This window comes from Theobroma cacao, chromosome 2 (assembly GCF_000208745.1).
Source record: "Theobroma cacao cultivar B97-61/B2 chromosome 2, Criollo_cocoa_genome_V2, whole genome shotgun sequence".
NCBI lineage: Eukaryota > Viridiplantae > Streptophyta > Magnoliopsida > Malvales > Malvaceae > Theobroma > Theobroma cacao.
The window spans coordinates 7,060,016-7,079,544 of record NC_030851.1 but is presented as its reverse complement, the minus strand read 5'-3'; the positions used below and the strand labels follow the sequence as shown (position 1 = coordinate 7,079,544).

Genomic DNA, 19,529 nt, shown 5'->3' with positions numbered 1-19,529 from the left:
ACATTCCCGCTTGCTTTTAAGTTTATGTCTCGACTCAGGACTTTCGCCAAAAAAATAGTACCACACTCAACAGATTTTCTTCTTTTTCCTTAGCTTTTCAATGAAGTTGAAATTATCATCCCCGAGTGAATCTGATCTAGATGACAAATTGACATTTTACAACATCCAAACGTTTATTCATCTTCACCAGAATCATTGAACTGAAATACCTCAAAACCTGAATTCGAAATCCTGGCCGAATTAGAGAGATCACAATGCATCAGTTTAAGATGTCAAAATGCTTCAGCTTTACCGCATCACGCGATTGGTTCTATCGTCATTCCTTTGCCAATGCTGGACTTCGTTCGGTTAGGACTGATATTGGAGAAGGCACTGTCATGCACTGTTGGGTCCCAAAAATCCAAAACAAATCAAGGCCCAATCTTCTTCTCGTTCATGGCTTTGGTGCCAATGCAATGTGGCAATATGGAGAGCATCTTCGCCACTTCACATCCCGATTTAATGTCTATGTACCAGACCTTGTCTTCTTCGGTGAATCCTACACAACCAGAACCGACCGGACCGAGTCCTTCCAGGCTCAATGCGTGATGAGGGTGATGGACGAACATGGTGTGCCAAGAATGAGCCTGGTGGGTATAAGCTATGGTGGGCTTGTGGGGTATAGTATGGCAGCGCAGTTTCCAGAAAAAATGGAGAAGTTGGTCCTATGCTGCGCTGGTGTTTGCTTGGAGGAGAAGGACTTGGAGGAGGGTTTCTTTAATGTTGCAGATTTGGATGAGGCTCTGAGCATTTTGTTGCCTCAGACGCCAGAGAAATTGAGGGAACTAATGAGGTTTTCCTTCGTGAAGCCTGCAGCCAGGTGGGTGCCAAGTTATTTTCTCACAGATTTCATTGATGTAAGATTCACTTTCCCAATAACTTGTCCCTCTATGGATATGTGTTTGGTTCAGGTTCTAGCAAGAAAAAAGATCAATCTGATGATTCGCATGCTTGTTTATAATTGTTACCCCCAGCCAGAACAAGTATGAAATATGGAGTGGCAAGCCTTATAGAAAATGTAGTCCCCTTACCATTAGGCTATTGTGGAAATGATCAGAACAAATTCAATCTTTTTATATCTCCTGGATATGTTACAGCAATTGAAATTAACACTGATACAAATGAAAATTTGGCTTTTTCATTATTGTTTACGTTCTTTCTCGTCTAGGTGATGTGTACGGATTATCTTGAAGAGAAAAGAGAGCTGATCCGGGCAATACTAAAAGATAGAAAATTCTCTAATCTTCCTAAGATCACACAGGTTTGAGCTCTTCTTTTTATATCTTACCCACCATAACATTAATTCCTAGACGGCGTTATCATTTTCGATTTGTTCTTTTGTTCATTTAACTTGTTTTCTTATAGCGCACATTAATAATCTGGGGAGAAGAAGATCTGATATTCCCTTTGGAACTAGGCCACAGATTAAAAAGGTTAGTGGAATAATCTGAAATTAATTATGTATTATATTGCGGTTGTCCTTTTTGTGCAAGTATAAAATTTGTATGTTGAATTGTGTGGCGAAGGCATACCGGGGACAGTGCAGAGCTTGTAGTGATAAAGAATGCAGGGCATGCTGTTAACATGGAAAAGCCCAAGGAGTTCATCAAGCACTTAAAATCATTCCTATTTGATTCACCTTCATCTACTCCTTCCTCAGCTCACAGTGGTCTCCTATTACGTTATTGGTCTGAATATAAGTATGGGTTAACAAAACACAATTAGTCTTTCTTCTATTCTTGTTGCCTTAAAAGGACTTTTTCAAGACCATAATGGCAATTTATGCTGTATCAGGATGTCCCAAAGGTATTAATTGGGTTACTTTGAGTAGGGTCATTTTAGATAAAAAAAAATTCGTTTTATCTCGAATTTGAATCATTTTTAAGTCAAGTTATTAATTTTTACAGTGACATTAGTTTAAATTTTGATTGTTTTGAATTAATCTCTTAAAATCAATTAAGTTTAAGTTATTTCAATTTCAAGTCAATTCAATTCGGATATTTAAATCATTTTGAATTTTGAATTTTGATTTTCTTGACCAAATCAAGTTATGATGAGTTTAAATTGAGACAAATCGAATAAAATTTTCGAATTTGGATCAACGTTGACAACTCTATTTATCATTCCCTTCCTTTATCCAATTAATGTCAAGTTTCAAGATTTAAATCTCTTTTCCTCTCTAAACTTCTTTTCAATGAAAAAAAATATTAATAAAGTAAGAAAAATCTTATTTAAGTGTGTATTTATAGATGAAGTAAGGACCTTATTTATAGACTAATAACTCCTAAAGTCTATTCTTAATCTAATTATATATATATATATATATAAATCTAGATATACATAATCAAATTTAAGAGTTCAAATTAGATTATGCTTCTTGTGTTTGGCTTATTGCGTTGTTTGACTTGATCTGAACTTTTTAAGTCATTACATAATGGACATTCACACATATATATACATAAAACTCTCCATTGAATGTCCATTGTATTAAGAATATATCTTGTTAAAACCTTATTCGAAAAAAGCTTCATGAGAATAAAATCCAAGTGAAGAAAAAAATTAAATAATTTTTTTCCAGAATATGCTTTTAAAATACTAACTCATTAAAAACCTTACTAAGAAAACCCAATGAAAAAAAGTGCAATGTGTATTTTACTCATCTTAATAACTACATGCATTCCAATCTTTTATATCAACTTTTCAAATGTTGTAGTATGAAAGGTTTTAGTGAATAAATCTACCAGATTGTCACTTGAATAAATTTGTTAAACATTAATATCACATTTTTCTTGAAAATCATGAGTGAAGAAGAATTTTAACGAAATATGTTTTATCTAATCACCTTAATGTATCCTTTCTTTAATTGGGTTATGCAAGCGATATATTATTTTCATATAATGTTGTTGAAATTTCTTTTTTGGTTAATAAGTCACACGTTTCTCGAATATATTGAGAAATAAATCTTAACCAGACAATTCATAACTTGCCTCATGAATTGTTAAAATTTCTCTATGGTTAGAAGAAGTAGCAACTATAATTTGTTTTACAGAACACTATGAAATAGTCTATGAAATAGTCGTAGCTCTACATGTGAATAAGTAACATGTCTACTATCAAGCCTTGTGTGAAATAGATAAATATCCTGTATTCACATAATCAATTAAATCTTATTTGAACACATTTGAATAATATAAGCACATGTCTATTATTCCTCAAAGATATTGACGTATATGTTTATTTTCATTCCAATGTCTTTCAGTTGGAGAAGAGCTATCTCTTATTAAAAAATTTACAATAAATGATATATTAAGTCGTGTATTGCTAGCAAGATATATTAATACTCCGATTGCACTAAAATATGGTACTTCAAAATTAAAAAGTTTTTCATCATTCACATGAGGTCGAAAATATTCCTTTTTCATATCTAGTGACCTTACAAACATTGATGTACTCAATGGATGTGTATTGTCCATATAGAATCATTTTAGCACTTTTGCAATATAATTAGATTAATGGACAAATATTTCATTTATCACGTGCTTAATCTAAAGACCCAAACAAAACTTGTTTTTCATTTCAAATTCTTTCTTTAAGTAATCCACGATTTTTTATAACTCTTCTAGAGTTTCAATAATGTTTAGGTCATCATAAAAAATAGCAATTATAACAAATTCAGATCCAAGTTTTTTTATAAAAACACATGTGCATATAAGATTATTCTTATAACTTTCTTTTAACAAATATTCACTAAAATAATTATACCACATGTGTCCAGATTGCTTTAATTTATATACATATTTATTTAATTTGATCGAATAAATTTCTCAAGATTGTATATGTGCCTCAAGCAACTTAAATCCTAGATTTTCATATATATATTAATATCAAGTAAGTCATATAAATAAGTTGTAGTAATTGAACGCATTTCAATCTTCTCGTGTATTATTAGACTAAATAAAGAAATGTAATTGTATCCAACACAATAAAAAATGTCTCTTCATAATCAATACTAGATATTTGAGTAAAACCTTGTGCAACAAGCCATGCTATGTCTCACAATTTTATTTTTCTTATTTCATTTTCACACAAATATTCATTTAGATTTCACTGGTTTTAAACCATTTATTGTATGGACTACAAGTCCAAAAACTTCATGTTTTACAAATGAAGTCAATTCCACTTGGATTGCGTTTTTTCACATCAACCAATAATTTCTATGTCAACATTCTTCAACAGATGTAAGTTTAAGATCTTCATTTGCTTCCATAATATTGAGCTTTAAATTATATAGAAAAATATCATCAACGTTTATTTCATTATGATCTCATTTTTTTCATCATGACATAATTTATTGAAATATCTTTATTTTTAATTATTTCAAATATTTGAATTTCTTCTGAAATTTTATCAATTATGTTAGGGGTCTTTTTTAGAGTTTCTGTTTCCTCTTTTTGACCATCTTGTATATTTGTTCATTTTTTTCGAGGATTTTATCTTTAGAACCGATTAGTTTTTCACGCTTCTAGTGTGCCTTGTCTTACAAGGACATTAATTCTAATAAGAGCATTTGCAGCTGATATATGAGATTTAGTTATTCTCTTTAAATCAGTAAATACATCTAGAAACTGATTTGCTATGTTTTACAAATGTATTATCTTTTGAACATTAAGTTCACATTAATTTGTGTAATAATCAAAACTAGATAATGATAAAACATTCCAAGAAAATGTTTTTTCTAGCTACTTATTTCTCCCCCTTTTGTTGGAAAAATTATTTCATCAAAATGAAAATCCATAAACTTTGTCATGAATAAATCTTCTGTTAATGGTTCTAGATATTTAATTATAGATGGAGATTCATATCTAGCATATATTCCTAATTTTCTTTGAGGACTCATCTTTATGCATTGTGGTAGAGTAATTGAGACATATATCGCACATCCCAAAATCCTTAGATGAGAAATATTCGATTCCTGACCATAAACCAATTGTATTTGGGAGAATTTATGATAACTTATTGGTTTGATGCAAATAAGTGTTACCGCATGTAAAATGACATGCCCCAAGTAAAAATGAAGAGCTTGTTTTCATAAGCAATGACTTTGCAATTAGTTGGACAAGTTTAATAAATTATTCTAGTTGACCGTTTTATGTATGAAAATAAACAACAGGTTGTTCAATAGTTATTCCAACTAATATGTAATATTCATTAAAAGCTTCAAACATAAATTCACCAGCATTATTAAGACGAATTGCCTTGATTGTATAATTAGAAAATTGTGTTCATAAACGAATGATTTGAGCAAGTAAATTTGCAAATGCTAAATTACAAGTTGATAATTAGTATACATGTGACCATTTAGTTGATGCATCAATTAAAATTGTAAAATATCTAAATGGTTCACATTGTAGATATATAGGTCCACATATATCACCCTGAATACGTTCCAAAAATGTATTTCACATGGTGGATGTATGGGAGTTTCAATCCCAACTTTAGTTGGTAATAGTCTTATAATTAATTTACCTTAAGAGCAAGCAGCACATAAAAATTCATTAAATTGAAAAATATTCTGATTTTTTAATGAATAACCACATGTATTTTAATAATTTTTCACATCATTATTGATATCAGATGGCTCAACCGATCATGCCAAATATTAAAATTATTAGTAAACTTCTGATTTATCATAGCATGAGTTTCAATCATTCTAATATTTGTGTAGTATAATCCAAAAAATAAAACGGGTAATTTTTCCAACACTCACTTCTTACTTAAGATAATAGATGTAATATAGAGTTATTAATTGTCTCTTTCATTCGTTGTCTTAATATGATATCCGTTCAAATGAATATCTTTAAAACTTAACAAATTTTTTTGAGACTTAATAGAAAATAATGCATCTTTTCTTATAAATTTTGTTCCTCCAAGTAATAAAATATTAGTTTTTTTAAAGTATTTATTAATCTTGTACTACCAGATATTATATTAACATTTGTTTCTTACATTGTTAAGTGAGAAAAATATTTCTTATTTTTAAATATAGTGTGCATCATGGCACTATTTGCTAAACATATATTTGTATTATTGATCTTGAATCCAACTAGATGAATATCGATATTTTAAAATAAGATATATAGTAAAAAACTTACAAGTTATCATAAGAGAACATTAAATATAGAATTTATTATTAAAACACATAATAAGAACATATCGTATCCGAGCATTTGGCTCATTAGTTAGTGCATGATTCCCCTACTTAAAGAGCAAGGTTCGAATCCTCCCTCTCTCAATTATAGAAAAAAAAAGAACATATCATTTAAATATAATGAGAACATATAAAAACATCTTCATAATAAAGTTATACTAAAACATACTAACAAACTATTAAGAAATATCACTTTTGGATATTTACATAACCAATAAGATGATCAATTCTTTCTTTAGGGTGGACAAGAAAATTAGTAACATCCAGATGTATTATATCAATTGGGTCATAGTTAAAATCATCTTGAACAAAACTTGTTTTGATATATATTTTTTCTTTTTAAATTTCAAAGATAATTGATAAAGTTCAATAAGATATTTCAGCGTACAACAAATATTTAACCAATGGCCTTTCATATCACATCGATGATAGAGATTTTTTATATTCCTTTTATTCCATCTACTTTTGTTTTTTTCTTATATCTCTTCAATATTCATCCACTTTTTATGATTAAATGTATCTATTTACTTTCAGTGGTTAGATGTATCCATCCATTTTTGGTAATTAAATGTATCTATCCACTTTGGATGGTATTCTCATTATTAGAATAGTTATTAGAGTAATCACCATGATTGCAATTATTATGCTCTTTCACGCCTATGATCATAATTATTAAATGATGTTGCATTCAGTTTAAAAAATGGACGAAGTTTATAACATAATGGACATTCATACATATATTCATAATAATAAATTATTAATCTTTTAAATAATTTTTGAAAAATTTTGCATGGCTAAATGCTAATACCTTTTCATAGTAATTCCACGTAGGTCAAGCAAAATTTTAGATATTATTTAGGTAATAATCTAGTAGCAAGTGGTCCATTATTTCAAAGTTTTGACCATGAATATTTAAAGCAATACCTTTTCTTATGTTAAAGGAGGATTAATCGTATAGGGTAATTGGACAAGATTATGTAGAGGTTAGAATAATGGTACATTTAAGGGGTGTTTGGTACGAAAGAAGTAAGTAATATTTCTTATAATGTAAATGATAAAGTTTACAATGTTTGGTGAGAAAAAATCAATTTAACGTTACATTACATTGGCATCATATTACACTAAAAAAAGAAATCATATTCTCGTTGAAAATCAATGTAATGTTACTTTCTTGTTAATTGAGAAAGTAAAAAAATCTGATTTTACCATTATTGCCCATTTCCTTTGGGGAACAAAGCCCAAACCCTTCCCTCACACCCCTCCCGTTCTAACCCTAGGAGCCATTTAGTCGTTGGTTTCTTTCTTCTTCTAGCTTCAAATTTGATTAGATTTTGTTTAGTTTTGAGTTTTTGATTTCTTCTTCATCTTTTTCTTCTTCAAACATATAAACGGTTACTATTGAGTAGATTTAGTAATTTGTGTTTATTTTAATTGTATCGTGTAAATATAAAGTATTAATAGTTATATAGATAAACACAAAAATAATACAATTAATTAATCGTGTTAAGATATTAAATATATATAAATACGTTTAATAAACATGTAACATAATATAATATGTGAACACAACTAAATAAAAAGATAATAAACCAGTCATGAATTATATGAGAACACAATAACACAATTAAAGACTACTTAAAAATCTAGTGTTCCCAAAGAAGAAAGTTTCAATATGTAAAAAAAAAATCATTTAAAGGCTCATTGAAAAAGTAAATTAAATTAGATAAAGTATAATTATTTATGCAATTTCCCCCTATAATCTATTAGGTAATTAATAAGAAACCATCAACTATCAATCCCTTGGTGAGAAATTGACGTGTCTTGAAGAAAAATGGTTAGAGTTATTGAATGAATGATATTATATATAAAAATTTACATTAAAAAAATAGATAAATATATTAAATTTTTATTTTCAAATATAATGATAATTTAAAAATATCACATTCATAATAAAAATATAATGTTATCTTCTTAGTACTTTTAATTATTAATATTTTCTTATATATCAAATGTTATAGCTATCTTTTCAATAATTACATTATCAGTGATCAGGTTACAATTGGGTTAGGATGATGTATCCGGCTGAGTTGGCCCAGAACGTAACTCAAAGTAAATTGGGTTCACGAGAAAGCCAGAAAGTCCCGTGCAAGCAAAACACCAACTGGAAACAACTGTTTCCCACATCTCCATCATCCTAATAAACATTTTCAACGACCCAAAACGAGAATTCTCTCTTAATTTGTCCTCATTACTCATTTGCCTCACCAATTCGTCCTTCCTTCTTCATCATTTCTTAACCTCTCAAAACTCTTTCCATTCATACTAGCAAACGGAAAACTAAAAGACCATAGTTAGAACTAAGCCAAGAAAACCAAAAGAAGAAAAAACATGGGCATAATGGAAAACTCGCCAACTGCCATAGCCCCTTTGCTACTCAGAAATATGGTAACTTCTATATTTATTTATGCTGACAAATCCCTCTTGAACTTAGCAGGAAAATACAAGCTACTTGAACTAATTCGTGCTGTTGTCATCACTTTTTTTCTATTCTTTCTGCGCTTACTTCCTTCTCTGATCCCTTCTACTTTACACCCTCAAGCCGATGATTACACGTTTAAGCACCCCCAGAACCATAGCTACGTGGCTGCAGCCTATGGGGTTGGCGACTCGGGAATCGCTCGTGCGCTTTCACAGCTACTATCTATCGTTAATGACATTCCTGTTAGCTCAAGAAAGTATGAAATTGTTCGATCTTTAGCGGAAAGACTTATAGAAGAGAACCGTAAGGAAGACGTCGAAGCTTTGCGTGAAGTCAACCGTACCGTCTTGTCAGCTGCTTTTGCGAGGACTCTTAGACAGCTTGAAGCTGCAATGGTTGAATTGGGGCAAGACACGGTTGGTCTCGATGCTCCGGAACCTGGACCGGTTCGGTATCGGTTGAACAGGGTTTTACGGGCGATTCGATCGGTTGGAGATGGCGTGTGGAGTAGGGTGGGGATGGGGAGAGAGGATGTGAACCGGTCAGGGAATTCGGCTCAGAAGCTGGCTGCTGAGCTGCTTTGGTTGGCACAGAAGTTAGCCGCTTGTGGGTTTGAGGAAGAGGCTGTTGAGAGGTGGGCGTCAACTTCAAAAATGGCTTGGCTTTCTCTTTCAGCTGAGCCGAGGGTTCAATGTTCCCTGGTTAAGGTTTCGGGTACGTTTCCCCATTCTACTTCCTCTGTTATTTAAAATCAGTACTTTTCCCATCTTTGGTTGAATCGGAATTTTTAGTTTTTCCTTAGATACTATTCAATTTACCCACTCCCGATTTGATTCAGATTTGAATAAGAATCTCAATTTAAAATATATTATCACTAAGCAATAAGGGTGATTAGCATATAATTCATGAAATTCTGCTTTTAAATCGAGTGGTTGCCTGATTCTGCATGAACTGGACAAGAATTTTGTTGCTGAACTTTCACCTGTTGATATCGATATGGTTAACAAATGGTGATACCCCAAAGGGAGGTAAAAGACTTGTAAAAAGCCTAGGCCTTTAGCCTTAATTACCTCCACCTATGCTGTTGCTGACAGGTTCATGGTTAAAGAATATTCTTCGAGGAAGGACTTATTCTTTCTAGCGCTTTGTTTGTTTTACGCCAATTCGCACCTTGTTAATGTTGTTTGACCAATATTAGGGTGGTCTTCATTCCCTTTGGTCCATTTTTTCTCATCCATCGCAATTCACGACTTGTCCTGTATTGTCCTTTCTCCTACAATTTTCAGCTCATGAATCATGACTATGACTTGTGCCTCATTTTAACTTGATTGCTTTTTAAATATTATTCTCATTCTTAGGATTTGGAGTTAAATTTACTGTAGCACAATACGTCTTTATGCCTTGCCATAGACTTTGATTAGTTTATAATAACAAAATTTCAGTTGTTTAGGTATGAAATGTCATACATGAGATCTAGCTCAAGGTGGAGCTGACGTGCCGCCACCCATACTTGACCGTTTAAGCACATTAAAAATATTAAACAACCAATTATCACTGTGGGAAAAAAAATTTTAATTGTCAATTAATTTATACTAATTATAAACCATTCTTAAGGAAATGTCACATTCGAGGTCTTCAACCAGCACTAGACATGCCTTGGTTAGAAGTCATTGCTCCAAGTGCAAAGTATTGGAGAGAAGGATGATTTTAAATGATCATTTCCTCCTATAGTATTGTGAAAATTACAGAATTATCTTTAAATAGTTATTCAAGATTTTTCCCAATCAATAAAATAAAAAAAATTAAATACATCTACAAGAATTTACCTGGTTTGGTTTTTTAATGACTTACATCAACGAGTATAGTAATAGAGAAAGATCCACTAAAATAAAATTCAAGAGATTACAATAACAATTTCAAACTTATAACCTTTATATCATGTACATTCAAATCACTCTCTCTAAATCTAAATGATGAATATTCTTTTATCGCATAGGATCCTGTTATAAGGTCAAGTACAATAATCTTATTTTAATACAATTAAGATATGTTATACTAGTCTAACTAGATTTAAAGTGTTGAATTTTATAAAAATCTATCTCTTTTGCTTATGCAATATGAATATGCTCAAATTTAATGCAAATTGCAAACAAAGATTTCGTGCAAGCGTACACAGTCGCAACAAGTAGTAAGTGATGAGTGAGTTGTCGATCCTCAAGGAGTTGATCTAATATTTGATGCTAACTACCAAAATTAACACAAACTAACCTTATCCAAGCAACAAATTTTGAACTATGATTAAAAAATGTAATCTAATTAACTAAGTCTACTATAAGTGATGCAATTGATAAATTAAAATGGAATCAATGATCCAAAATTCTAGGATTATGGTGTCCTCTAATACTTCATTTGGAATTGGGCTTGGTTAGTTATTTAATCTCAATGAAATTTGATATTAGTTTAGGATCTTAAGTTATGTGTAATCCTCCGTCGAGGTATTATACACTTGCTTAATCCATTTGCATCGCTATATGTCTATAGGAGACGAATAATTTAAGCTCTTTAAGCTAAAGAATTCCAAATTAACTAAGTGTAGCAATTAGTTGTATTTCTACCATAACTGCACATCAAAGCACTAAAATTCATTTTTAAGTGTTTTAAACACACCTTACTCAAGTCTAGGTCTAATTTAGATTAACTTTTTCAAGTGTCATCTAAATACTTAAGCACATTTAATCGGTGATCAATCAATTAAAAGGACAATCAATTCAAACTTTGAGTAAACATCAAGATTTGCATTAAGACTAGGCAACCAACCAAACAATATCCAAACTACATAATAGAGTTAACCATAATCCTAGAATAATGAGTTTAGCTCAACATTTCACAAAGAAGAGTACCCAATACAACAAACAAAAGCATTGTTTTACAAAATGAGATAGAGAGAGAAAGATTCAAATCTAGAGAGAGAGAGATGTTCTGTTGCAGCTTTACAAGCTCCAANGAGATGTTTTGTTGCAGCTTTACAAGCTCCAGCCCTTGAATCTTCTTCTCTTTCCCATTTTGCTTCTGCCTCTTCTTGCCCAAAGTGTCTCCCCCGAATCTGCCTCTTTTTCTGTGCAAAAATTCTATTTATAGTCCCTTCTTCATTCAACCTTGACCTAGGATCTCGAGCCCAGAATATTTTTTTTTTCTTTCTGACATGTTTTCGCTGCAACGAGTTTGGAATCTTGCTGCAGCGAGGTACTGCTAACTTGGCCTTAAAAGACATCTTCAATTTCGCTGCAACGAGATTGGATTCTCGCTACAGAGAAAATCCTACTGCCCTGCTATCTTAATGCCCTGTTTCTCGCTGCAGCGAGAAACTCTCTGCCTGAATAGTTTTGTTGTTGCCACCTTGAGCTTCCTGCTACCCTGTTTTCCTCCTTCAAGCCACTTAGTGCAGAGTTGTTGAGGTCCTCACTTTTAGTTTCACTTGCAACTTCCATTCCTTCAAAAATCAAAAAGGTTAACTGATCAAAAGTTGCATTGAGAGGATTTTTGACAAAACAAATGAAGCTCAAATTGTCTAAATGACTCTAGACACCCTAAAAGTTAACTTCTACTAAAAAGCCTGAAAATTGGCTAAAGACTAGGCAGAAAACTAAAAGAATAAGTGCAATTCATGCTTCAAAAGAAAAACCTATGTTAACTCTATGTAACAAAGTTATCATAAAGACTATCTCAAAAAGGTATACAAATTTAATTAGAATTAAACAATCCTAATCAAACTACAATTCAAGACTATCTTAACAAATCTCCACCTTAGGATTGAATTCACCAAGCCTTACCTTACGAACCAATCTCTGTTGACACTGCGAATGCCCTAAAGGGCCCTAAGCACTATGAACACCAACCAAATCTAAGCAATGCTTGAACTTGATCCTAGAAACTGACTTAGTTACCATATTTACTGAATTTTCAACTGTAGCTATTTTCTTCACTACAATCTTACATCTAGAAATAATTTTTCGAACAAAGTTACACTTGACTTGGATGTGATTAGTTTTCTGATGAAACATTTGATTTTTAGTCAAATGTATGGCACTTTGACCATCACAAAACACAAGTTTATATGCTTGTCCAAAACCAAGATCACTAACTAAGCCTCGGAGTCATAAAACCTCATTCACTGCCTCGTCACAACCATATATTCAGCTTTGGTTGTTGACAAAGCAATGGCTAATTGAAGAATTGCTTTCCAACTGATTATAGACTCTAAGAGAGTGAACACATACTCCATTTGAGATCTTTTACTACATAGATCACTAGTAAAATCAAAATTGGAGAAACTAATCACATTATAACTACTATTTACACCTCTTTCATATACTAAGCGAACATTTTGATCCTAGTGTAGAGACTCTATCTCCGTAGAAGACTCGACACATGTAATTGCCTCACAATAAAAGTAAGACTTATCAATCTCCACTTTCACAAATAAAACATAAGAATCAAAATCACCAATGACACAAGTAACGAAATCATCATACTTCTTAGATACTCTCGAATTCCTTGTAATAATGCTTCGTTCTTGTATATGAGATACCAATTCTTGTACTTCTTACGGCTCATTCTCAATTTCATTATCATTTTGCATTATCCCAGGAGCATTGATTTCAAGCTCCACATACTTGCCAACTTCCTAGTCTAATGTGTTTACAATTCTAGACTTATCCCATGAAGTAATGCAGATTTGTCAAAGGTAACATCCTAACTCACCACAAACTTGAGGGACTTACAATCAGTACACCATAATCGATAACCCTTCACCCCATATGCATAGACTAGGAATATGCACTCCGTCGCCCTCTACTCAAGTTTACCATCACTCACATGAGTATAAATAAGACAACCAAATACTCTCAATATAGAGTAATCAACGAGCTTACTAGAACAAACTTCCTCGGGAGTCTTAAATTCAATTGCAGATGATGGAGATCGATTTACCAAGTAGCAAGCCATGTTGATAGCTTCTGTCTAAAATACTTTGGGTAGACTAACATTAGAGAGCATGCATTTTGCTCTTTCCGGAAGTGTTCTTTTCATCCATTCTATAACATCGTTTTGATGTGGTGTTTTGACGACAGTGCGATGTCTAACGATTTTGTCATTCTTGCAAAACAGACCAAACTCACCTTTGCAAAATTCCAAACCATTGTTTGTTCGAAAGCTCTTGATCCTTTTCTTAGTCTGCTTCTCGATCGATCCTTTCCAATGCAAAAAGGTGGTCAACACTTCACTCATAGCCTTCGAAAAATACTATAACGCCTTTCTTGAAAAATTATCAATAAAGGTCTACATGTATAATGATCTACCTTTTGATGCCATCGAAGAAAGATCTCACAAATATGAGTAGATGTGTTGTTTTACTCTTGGTTCGATGTGTAGCAGTGTTAAATTTCACTTGATGTTACTTCTCATAGATGCAATGCTCACAGAAATCTAACTTTCTAGTTTTTTGACCTCATAGTAAACCATGCTTATTCAATTTTGTCATTCCTTTCTTGCTCATATGATCCAATCTCATATGCCATAAATATGTAACATCATTATTAGGATCATGGGATGAGATTACAAAAGTAGTTTCAATAATCGTGCTTCTCACTAGACGATAAAGGCCACCGGATAACTTACCTTTCATGATAGTTAAGGCTCATTTAAATACCTTCAAGACACCATCTTGGCCACTATATTTGTAGCCATTCTTATCTAACAAACTCAAGGATATCAAATTCTTTTTCATGTCAAGAACATGTTTCACCTCAAGTGTCCTTACTATACCATTAAACATTTTGATTCGAATTGTGCTAATGCCAACAATTGAGAGAGAAAAATTGTCTCCTAATTGTACAGTGCCCATATCAATAGATTGATAAGTTGTAAACCAATCACTCTTAGAACTTATGTAGAAGCAACAAGCCAAATCCAAGATCTATGTATCCTTTAAGTTACCATTAGTAACTGCAAGAACACTATCAACTTCCTCAAAAGTATAAAAATGATCTTCAACTATGTTTGCAGTATTTTCAGACTTGTTCATTTTTTCATCATTCTTGAATTTGGTACAGTTTTGATGAAAGTGTTCTTTTTTACCACAATTTTAGCAAGTTTTTCCTTTTGCTCTAAATTTACTTTTTCTGTCTAGACCTTTCTCGTTATCGTTTCCTCTATTCACAATTAAGCCTTTTGCTTAATTTTCATTTCTAATACCACCAACTTTCTTCTTTTTCAATTCCTTGGAATTTAAAGATGCCCTTACATCCTTGAAAGTGAGAGTTTCTCGGTCATATAATATAGTACCCACGAAGTTTTCATATGATTGAGGTAAAAAAATATAGAAGAATTAGGACTAGGTCTTCATCTTCAATTTTAACATTGATATTCTTTAAATAAAAAATAACTTTATCAAATTCATCAATGTGGGTATTAACGAATGTACCTTCACATATCTTAAGAGTATACAATCGTTGCTTGATATAAAAGCTAATTCGTTAGGAATTTGGTCATATAAATACTCTCGAGTTTAAGCCACACTACAGCAGCAGATTCTTCATTCGTGACTTCTCTTAACACCTCATCAGGCTAAGTTAGGAGAATAGCACTATGTGCTTTTTTCATAAGGTTATTTTTCTCACCATCAGATAAATTCGAGGAAAGATAGCCTTTTTCCTTCAATGCCTTCAATAGTCCTTATTGCACTAGGAACGCGTGCATTTTAACATGCCACTGGCTGAAACTGTTTCTTCCATTAAACTTTTCAATCTCATATTGGTCGAAAAGTTACTATCGCGAGATTTAGATTGACTCAAGACCTTAAAGCTCTCATACTCGTTTGTTGTGAAAATTGCGGAATTATCTCTAAAAAGTTACCTAAGATCTTACCCAATTAATAGAATAAAGAAAGAAAGAAATCAAGCACACCCACAAGAATACAAGAATTTACGTTGTTCGGTCTTTTGATGGCTTATGTCTATGGGCACATCAACAGAGAAAGATCTACTGAGAGAAAAATCAAGAAATTATGAGAACAATCTCAAACTCACAACCTTTATCTCACGTACACTCAATTCACTCTTTCTAAATTTAAATGATGACTATTCTTTAACCTCATAGCATCATTTTATAAGGTCAAGTATAATAATCTTATCTTAATACAATTAAGTTAAGTTATACTAGTCTAACTAGATTTAAATATTGTCTCAAAAAGATATATTAGTTTAATTAGAATTAAATAATTCTAATCAAACTACAATTCAAAACTATCCTAACAAATATAAAGAGGTTGTGTATGGGGTCTCTAACAGACTGCTTGCATATCTTGGGTTAGTATATGCCTTTATAACCGAACATTTTCTAATTTTTGAAGAGGAATTGCTGAATAAGTAGTCTTAAGCTAGCAAATTTAAAATCCATGACTTTGACTCCAAATATCTGCAACATACTAATTATACATATTTGTTAAGTGATAACAGTAAAGATCATGCTTTGACAGAGTTACCATTTTAATATTTCAACAGAATATGAGGACTCAAAAGAAAGGTTGTGATTTGATAAATGGATATTTGGGAGGTTCTAGTTGAAACTTTTAATTGCCACAGTTATTTATTCAAGACAAATATGTTTCAGTATAAAAAAGTCTCTTGGATTTATCTGAACATATACTCCTATTCTTGTTCCTTATTTTTGCTTAATTATTCAAATATGCAGCATTCTTGTTCAAACAAGCCAAGGATATGGGCCTGGAAGTGGAAGAGACTGAAGAAGGCAACAAAGAGAACCTCAGGCAAACGAAGCTGAAGATGCTAACATCATGGTTGCCATTGCTCTGCAGAGCTAGCAATGGCACCGATGCACCAGTGCTCAGCATAAGTGAAAGAGCTGAACTAGAGAAGTTATTGGAGGAGACCATTGAAATGCTAGAACAAGAGGAGCAAGAGCAAGTACTCTCCTTGTGGCTTCACCACTTCACACATTCACCATCCTCCGACTGGCCCAACCTCCATGAATCATATGCTCGCTGGTGTACCACTTCTCGCAAGCTCTTGCTCCTCCGTTGAAGATATTAACCAGAATATTTCTTGTGTATTGTATGCAAGAATAGGAACCTGTTAAATGTTATGATTCTTCCTTCTACAAATCTTTTTCTTGTATCATATGATCGGATTTAACATCAAAGAGAACTGGAAAATATTAGCTAGTCCCATGCAGTCGTGGGATCTAGCTACTGTGAGAGGTTTCTTTTTACAAGGTTACGAATATTAAATACCAAATAAAAGTATGCAAAAGAAGTTACTTATAATCATTTTAATTTTTAATGATTACAGAGCCAAATAGTCAAAAACAATTATGAAAGACAACGGAAATTACTACAGCACAAACTGCTTTGAGTAGATATCGAATTTCTCGGATGAAGATAGCTGTGGCTCCTGCGAATCAAGAATTCATTTCGTTTACTTGGCAAGGATATTATTATTCAACTGTCATAGTGTTTATCAAATTAGGTAAAGAAGAATACCTGTGTTGTTGTTCCAAACAATACTTTATTAATGAGAGCTGCAATCGGACCATTTAGGCGTAAACCAGCTTTAACATCACGAATCGCATTGCGCATTGCATTAAGCAAGCGGCCATACGTTAATCGAGGCTCATTTTGCACAGCTTGGATGAAGCTGAATGTCATGGCACCGGTCCTGGTATTTGTTCCAGTGAAAGCCTACAAGAAAACAATTTAAACAACAATCTAAGCTAATTGATATTAGTTAACTTTTATGTATTAAAGAGATAAAACAATATTCTTTTCATTTTTCTACTTCTTTCTTGTTATAATGTTTAATTCCTAATTGCAGCTGAGGGCCTGGGGCTTAACTTCATTTTTAACTATTCACACTTTCAAAAGGAAGGTTCCAAATTCGAATTCCCTTCTCCCAACTTAACCATAAATTGATGAAACCTGATTAGATCCTTTTATCAGGTAAACCTGATAAAAGAGTAACTCACAGTGGTATCCGTAGAGATTTGATTATCATCACAAGCACTAAAACAGAAGGCTAGTCCACCACTTGTACCCTTGTAAAATAAAGGGTTTCTCTGATCTTCCCATATATAGAACCCTTCCCTACATAATTAAAAACGAAATGTAAAAGAAAATATGAACCGGGTATTCTGGAAGAAGTAAGTTTGTATAAGACAATGATGGACTGCATATTAGTGAAGCATGACAAATAAAGATTAAATTGATTAATAGCTCAAGCAAAGAAATTTTGCAAATAACTAACTTGTTCATCCTGCAAACATAGGGCAGATCAAGAACAGTTCCGCTGTAGCAGGCATCAACGATTGCATGCAGTGTGGCTCCTCGAGGCAGTGGCCTTACAATGGTGTCATTTATTTCATCATCGATTATATTCCCTTCGGTCTCATGATCGAGAGGGCACAAGGCTTCATCGTACCCATCAACCTCGTCATGGTTATAATCAAGTTGGCGCGCGCCATGGCCAGAGAAGTGAAACACTAACGAGTCCCCTGACTGGCAACCATAGACCAGCCATCTCAGGGCTTTTCGGATGTTCTGTTTTGTTGGGATCTTGAAACGATCTGTCTCATCTTCTGCAGATCGATTTAAGCAGAGTTAACATAAATAATATGGAATTTATGGGACCTGCTTCGGGCTCCTTTCTTCCTAAATACTGCCTATTTTTTAATGATAATAATAAAAAAAATCTTGCGGGTTTAAGCCTGAGGATAATTGTTTGCCATAGCAAATCTAATTTTTCCACAGTTATACCTAAGGGTTATCATAACGCCTGACTTTATTGCCATCTTTTTTTTGAAAATTCCAATTTCCAAAAACTAAATTTCTAGTAGTTACTCCTGCTTTCATTAGCTTATAAATATCTGGTTATTATTAGCTTAAAATTTTCCATCAAATAAACCTGACTGCTAACGGGGAAATATTGCAGGAACTATCACTTGTTTGCAACTGAGCTTTTCCCGATCAAAATTTTTAGTTGTTATCTACTCAACTAATCAACTTAACGCAACATGGATTACAAGAAAAAGAGTTGAAAAAAAAAAAAGAAAAAGGTACGCCACCTGTGAGCATGAGTATGGAGTCATTAGGAAACCCCAGTTTCTCTACAAGAAGGTACTTCATACACTTGACATCGTTGATGCTTCCTTTGAGCCTGTAACTCTTGCCATGGTAATTTACTCCGCAAAGAAGTGCCCTTTTCCTTCCGTGCACTGGAACAGGAGATAGAGAAGGTGTTGGCTGCGGAGGCCGCTGATGAGGAGCATACACATAGGGAATTCCATATGTCCCTGCTCCAGGATAGCTATCATAACCAAGCCAGCCACATGTTAACTTAGCCGGACACTGTGTCAACAATCTGACTGTAACAAACAAGCATAAGACTAATTAAAAAAAGGAAAGAAAACCTGGTCCACCCTGGTCCTATAAATGAGTCATGGACATGACCCCAATGGCCATTGGGCCGAATGTTGCTGGTAACTTGCGTGTTGGTATTGGTAATGGCTTGGCAGACGGCACAACGGATAGTTTGTGCCTCTGGTGGAACCAGCAGGTACAGCCCACATCCACTGCATCGTTCTCTTCTTGCCATTGCCTCTGCTTGTGGTTTCTGAAAGTACGGCAATTGGTTTCTCCAATAGAAAAGAAGATTTAAGGCCTTAAGGGTGGAGTGGAAATAGTGAAAGGACTGGTGAGTAAGCTAGATTTATCTTCTCATGATCTTAGACATA

The 19,529-nt window shown here is 33.0% G+C and overlaps 3 protein-coding genes across 3 annotated transcripts; 2 read left to right on the top strand and 1 right to left on the bottom strand.

Annotated features, from left to right (window-relative positions):
• On the top strand, positions 1-1,943 carry LOC18608282 (uncharacterized hydrolase YugF). The gene is made up of 4 exons (XM_007042882.2): positions 1-896; positions 1,208-1,300; positions 1,405-1,472; positions 1,566-1,943. Exons 1-4 carry the CDS (start codon positions 255-257, stop codon positions 1,762-1,764), a joined length of 1,002 nt encoding a protein of 333 aa, XP_007042944.2. The 5' UTR covers positions 1-254; the 3' UTR covers positions 1,765-1,943.
• On the top strand, positions 8,463-17,070 carry LOC18608272. Its single transcript, XM_007042868.2, has 2 exons — positions 8,463-9,440; positions 16,476-17,070. Exons 1-2 carry the CDS (start codon positions 8,636-8,638, stop codon positions 16,823-16,825), a joined length of 1,155 nt encoding a protein of 384 aa, XP_007042930.2. The 5' UTR covers positions 8,463-8,635; the 3' UTR covers positions 16,826-17,070.
• LOC18608271 (metacaspase-3) lies at positions 16,932-19,478 on the bottom strand. Its single transcript, XM_007042865.2, has 6 exons — positions 19,206-19,478; positions 18,861-19,102; positions 18,044-18,374; positions 17,766-17,883; positions 17,284-17,481; positions 16,932-17,194 (listed from the first exon to the last, which is right to left on the bottom strand). Exons 1-6 carry the CDS (start codon positions 19,388-19,390, stop codon positions 17,135-17,137), a joined length of 1,134 nt encoding a protein of 377 aa, XP_007042927.2. The 5' UTR covers positions 19,391-19,478; the 3' UTR covers positions 16,932-17,134.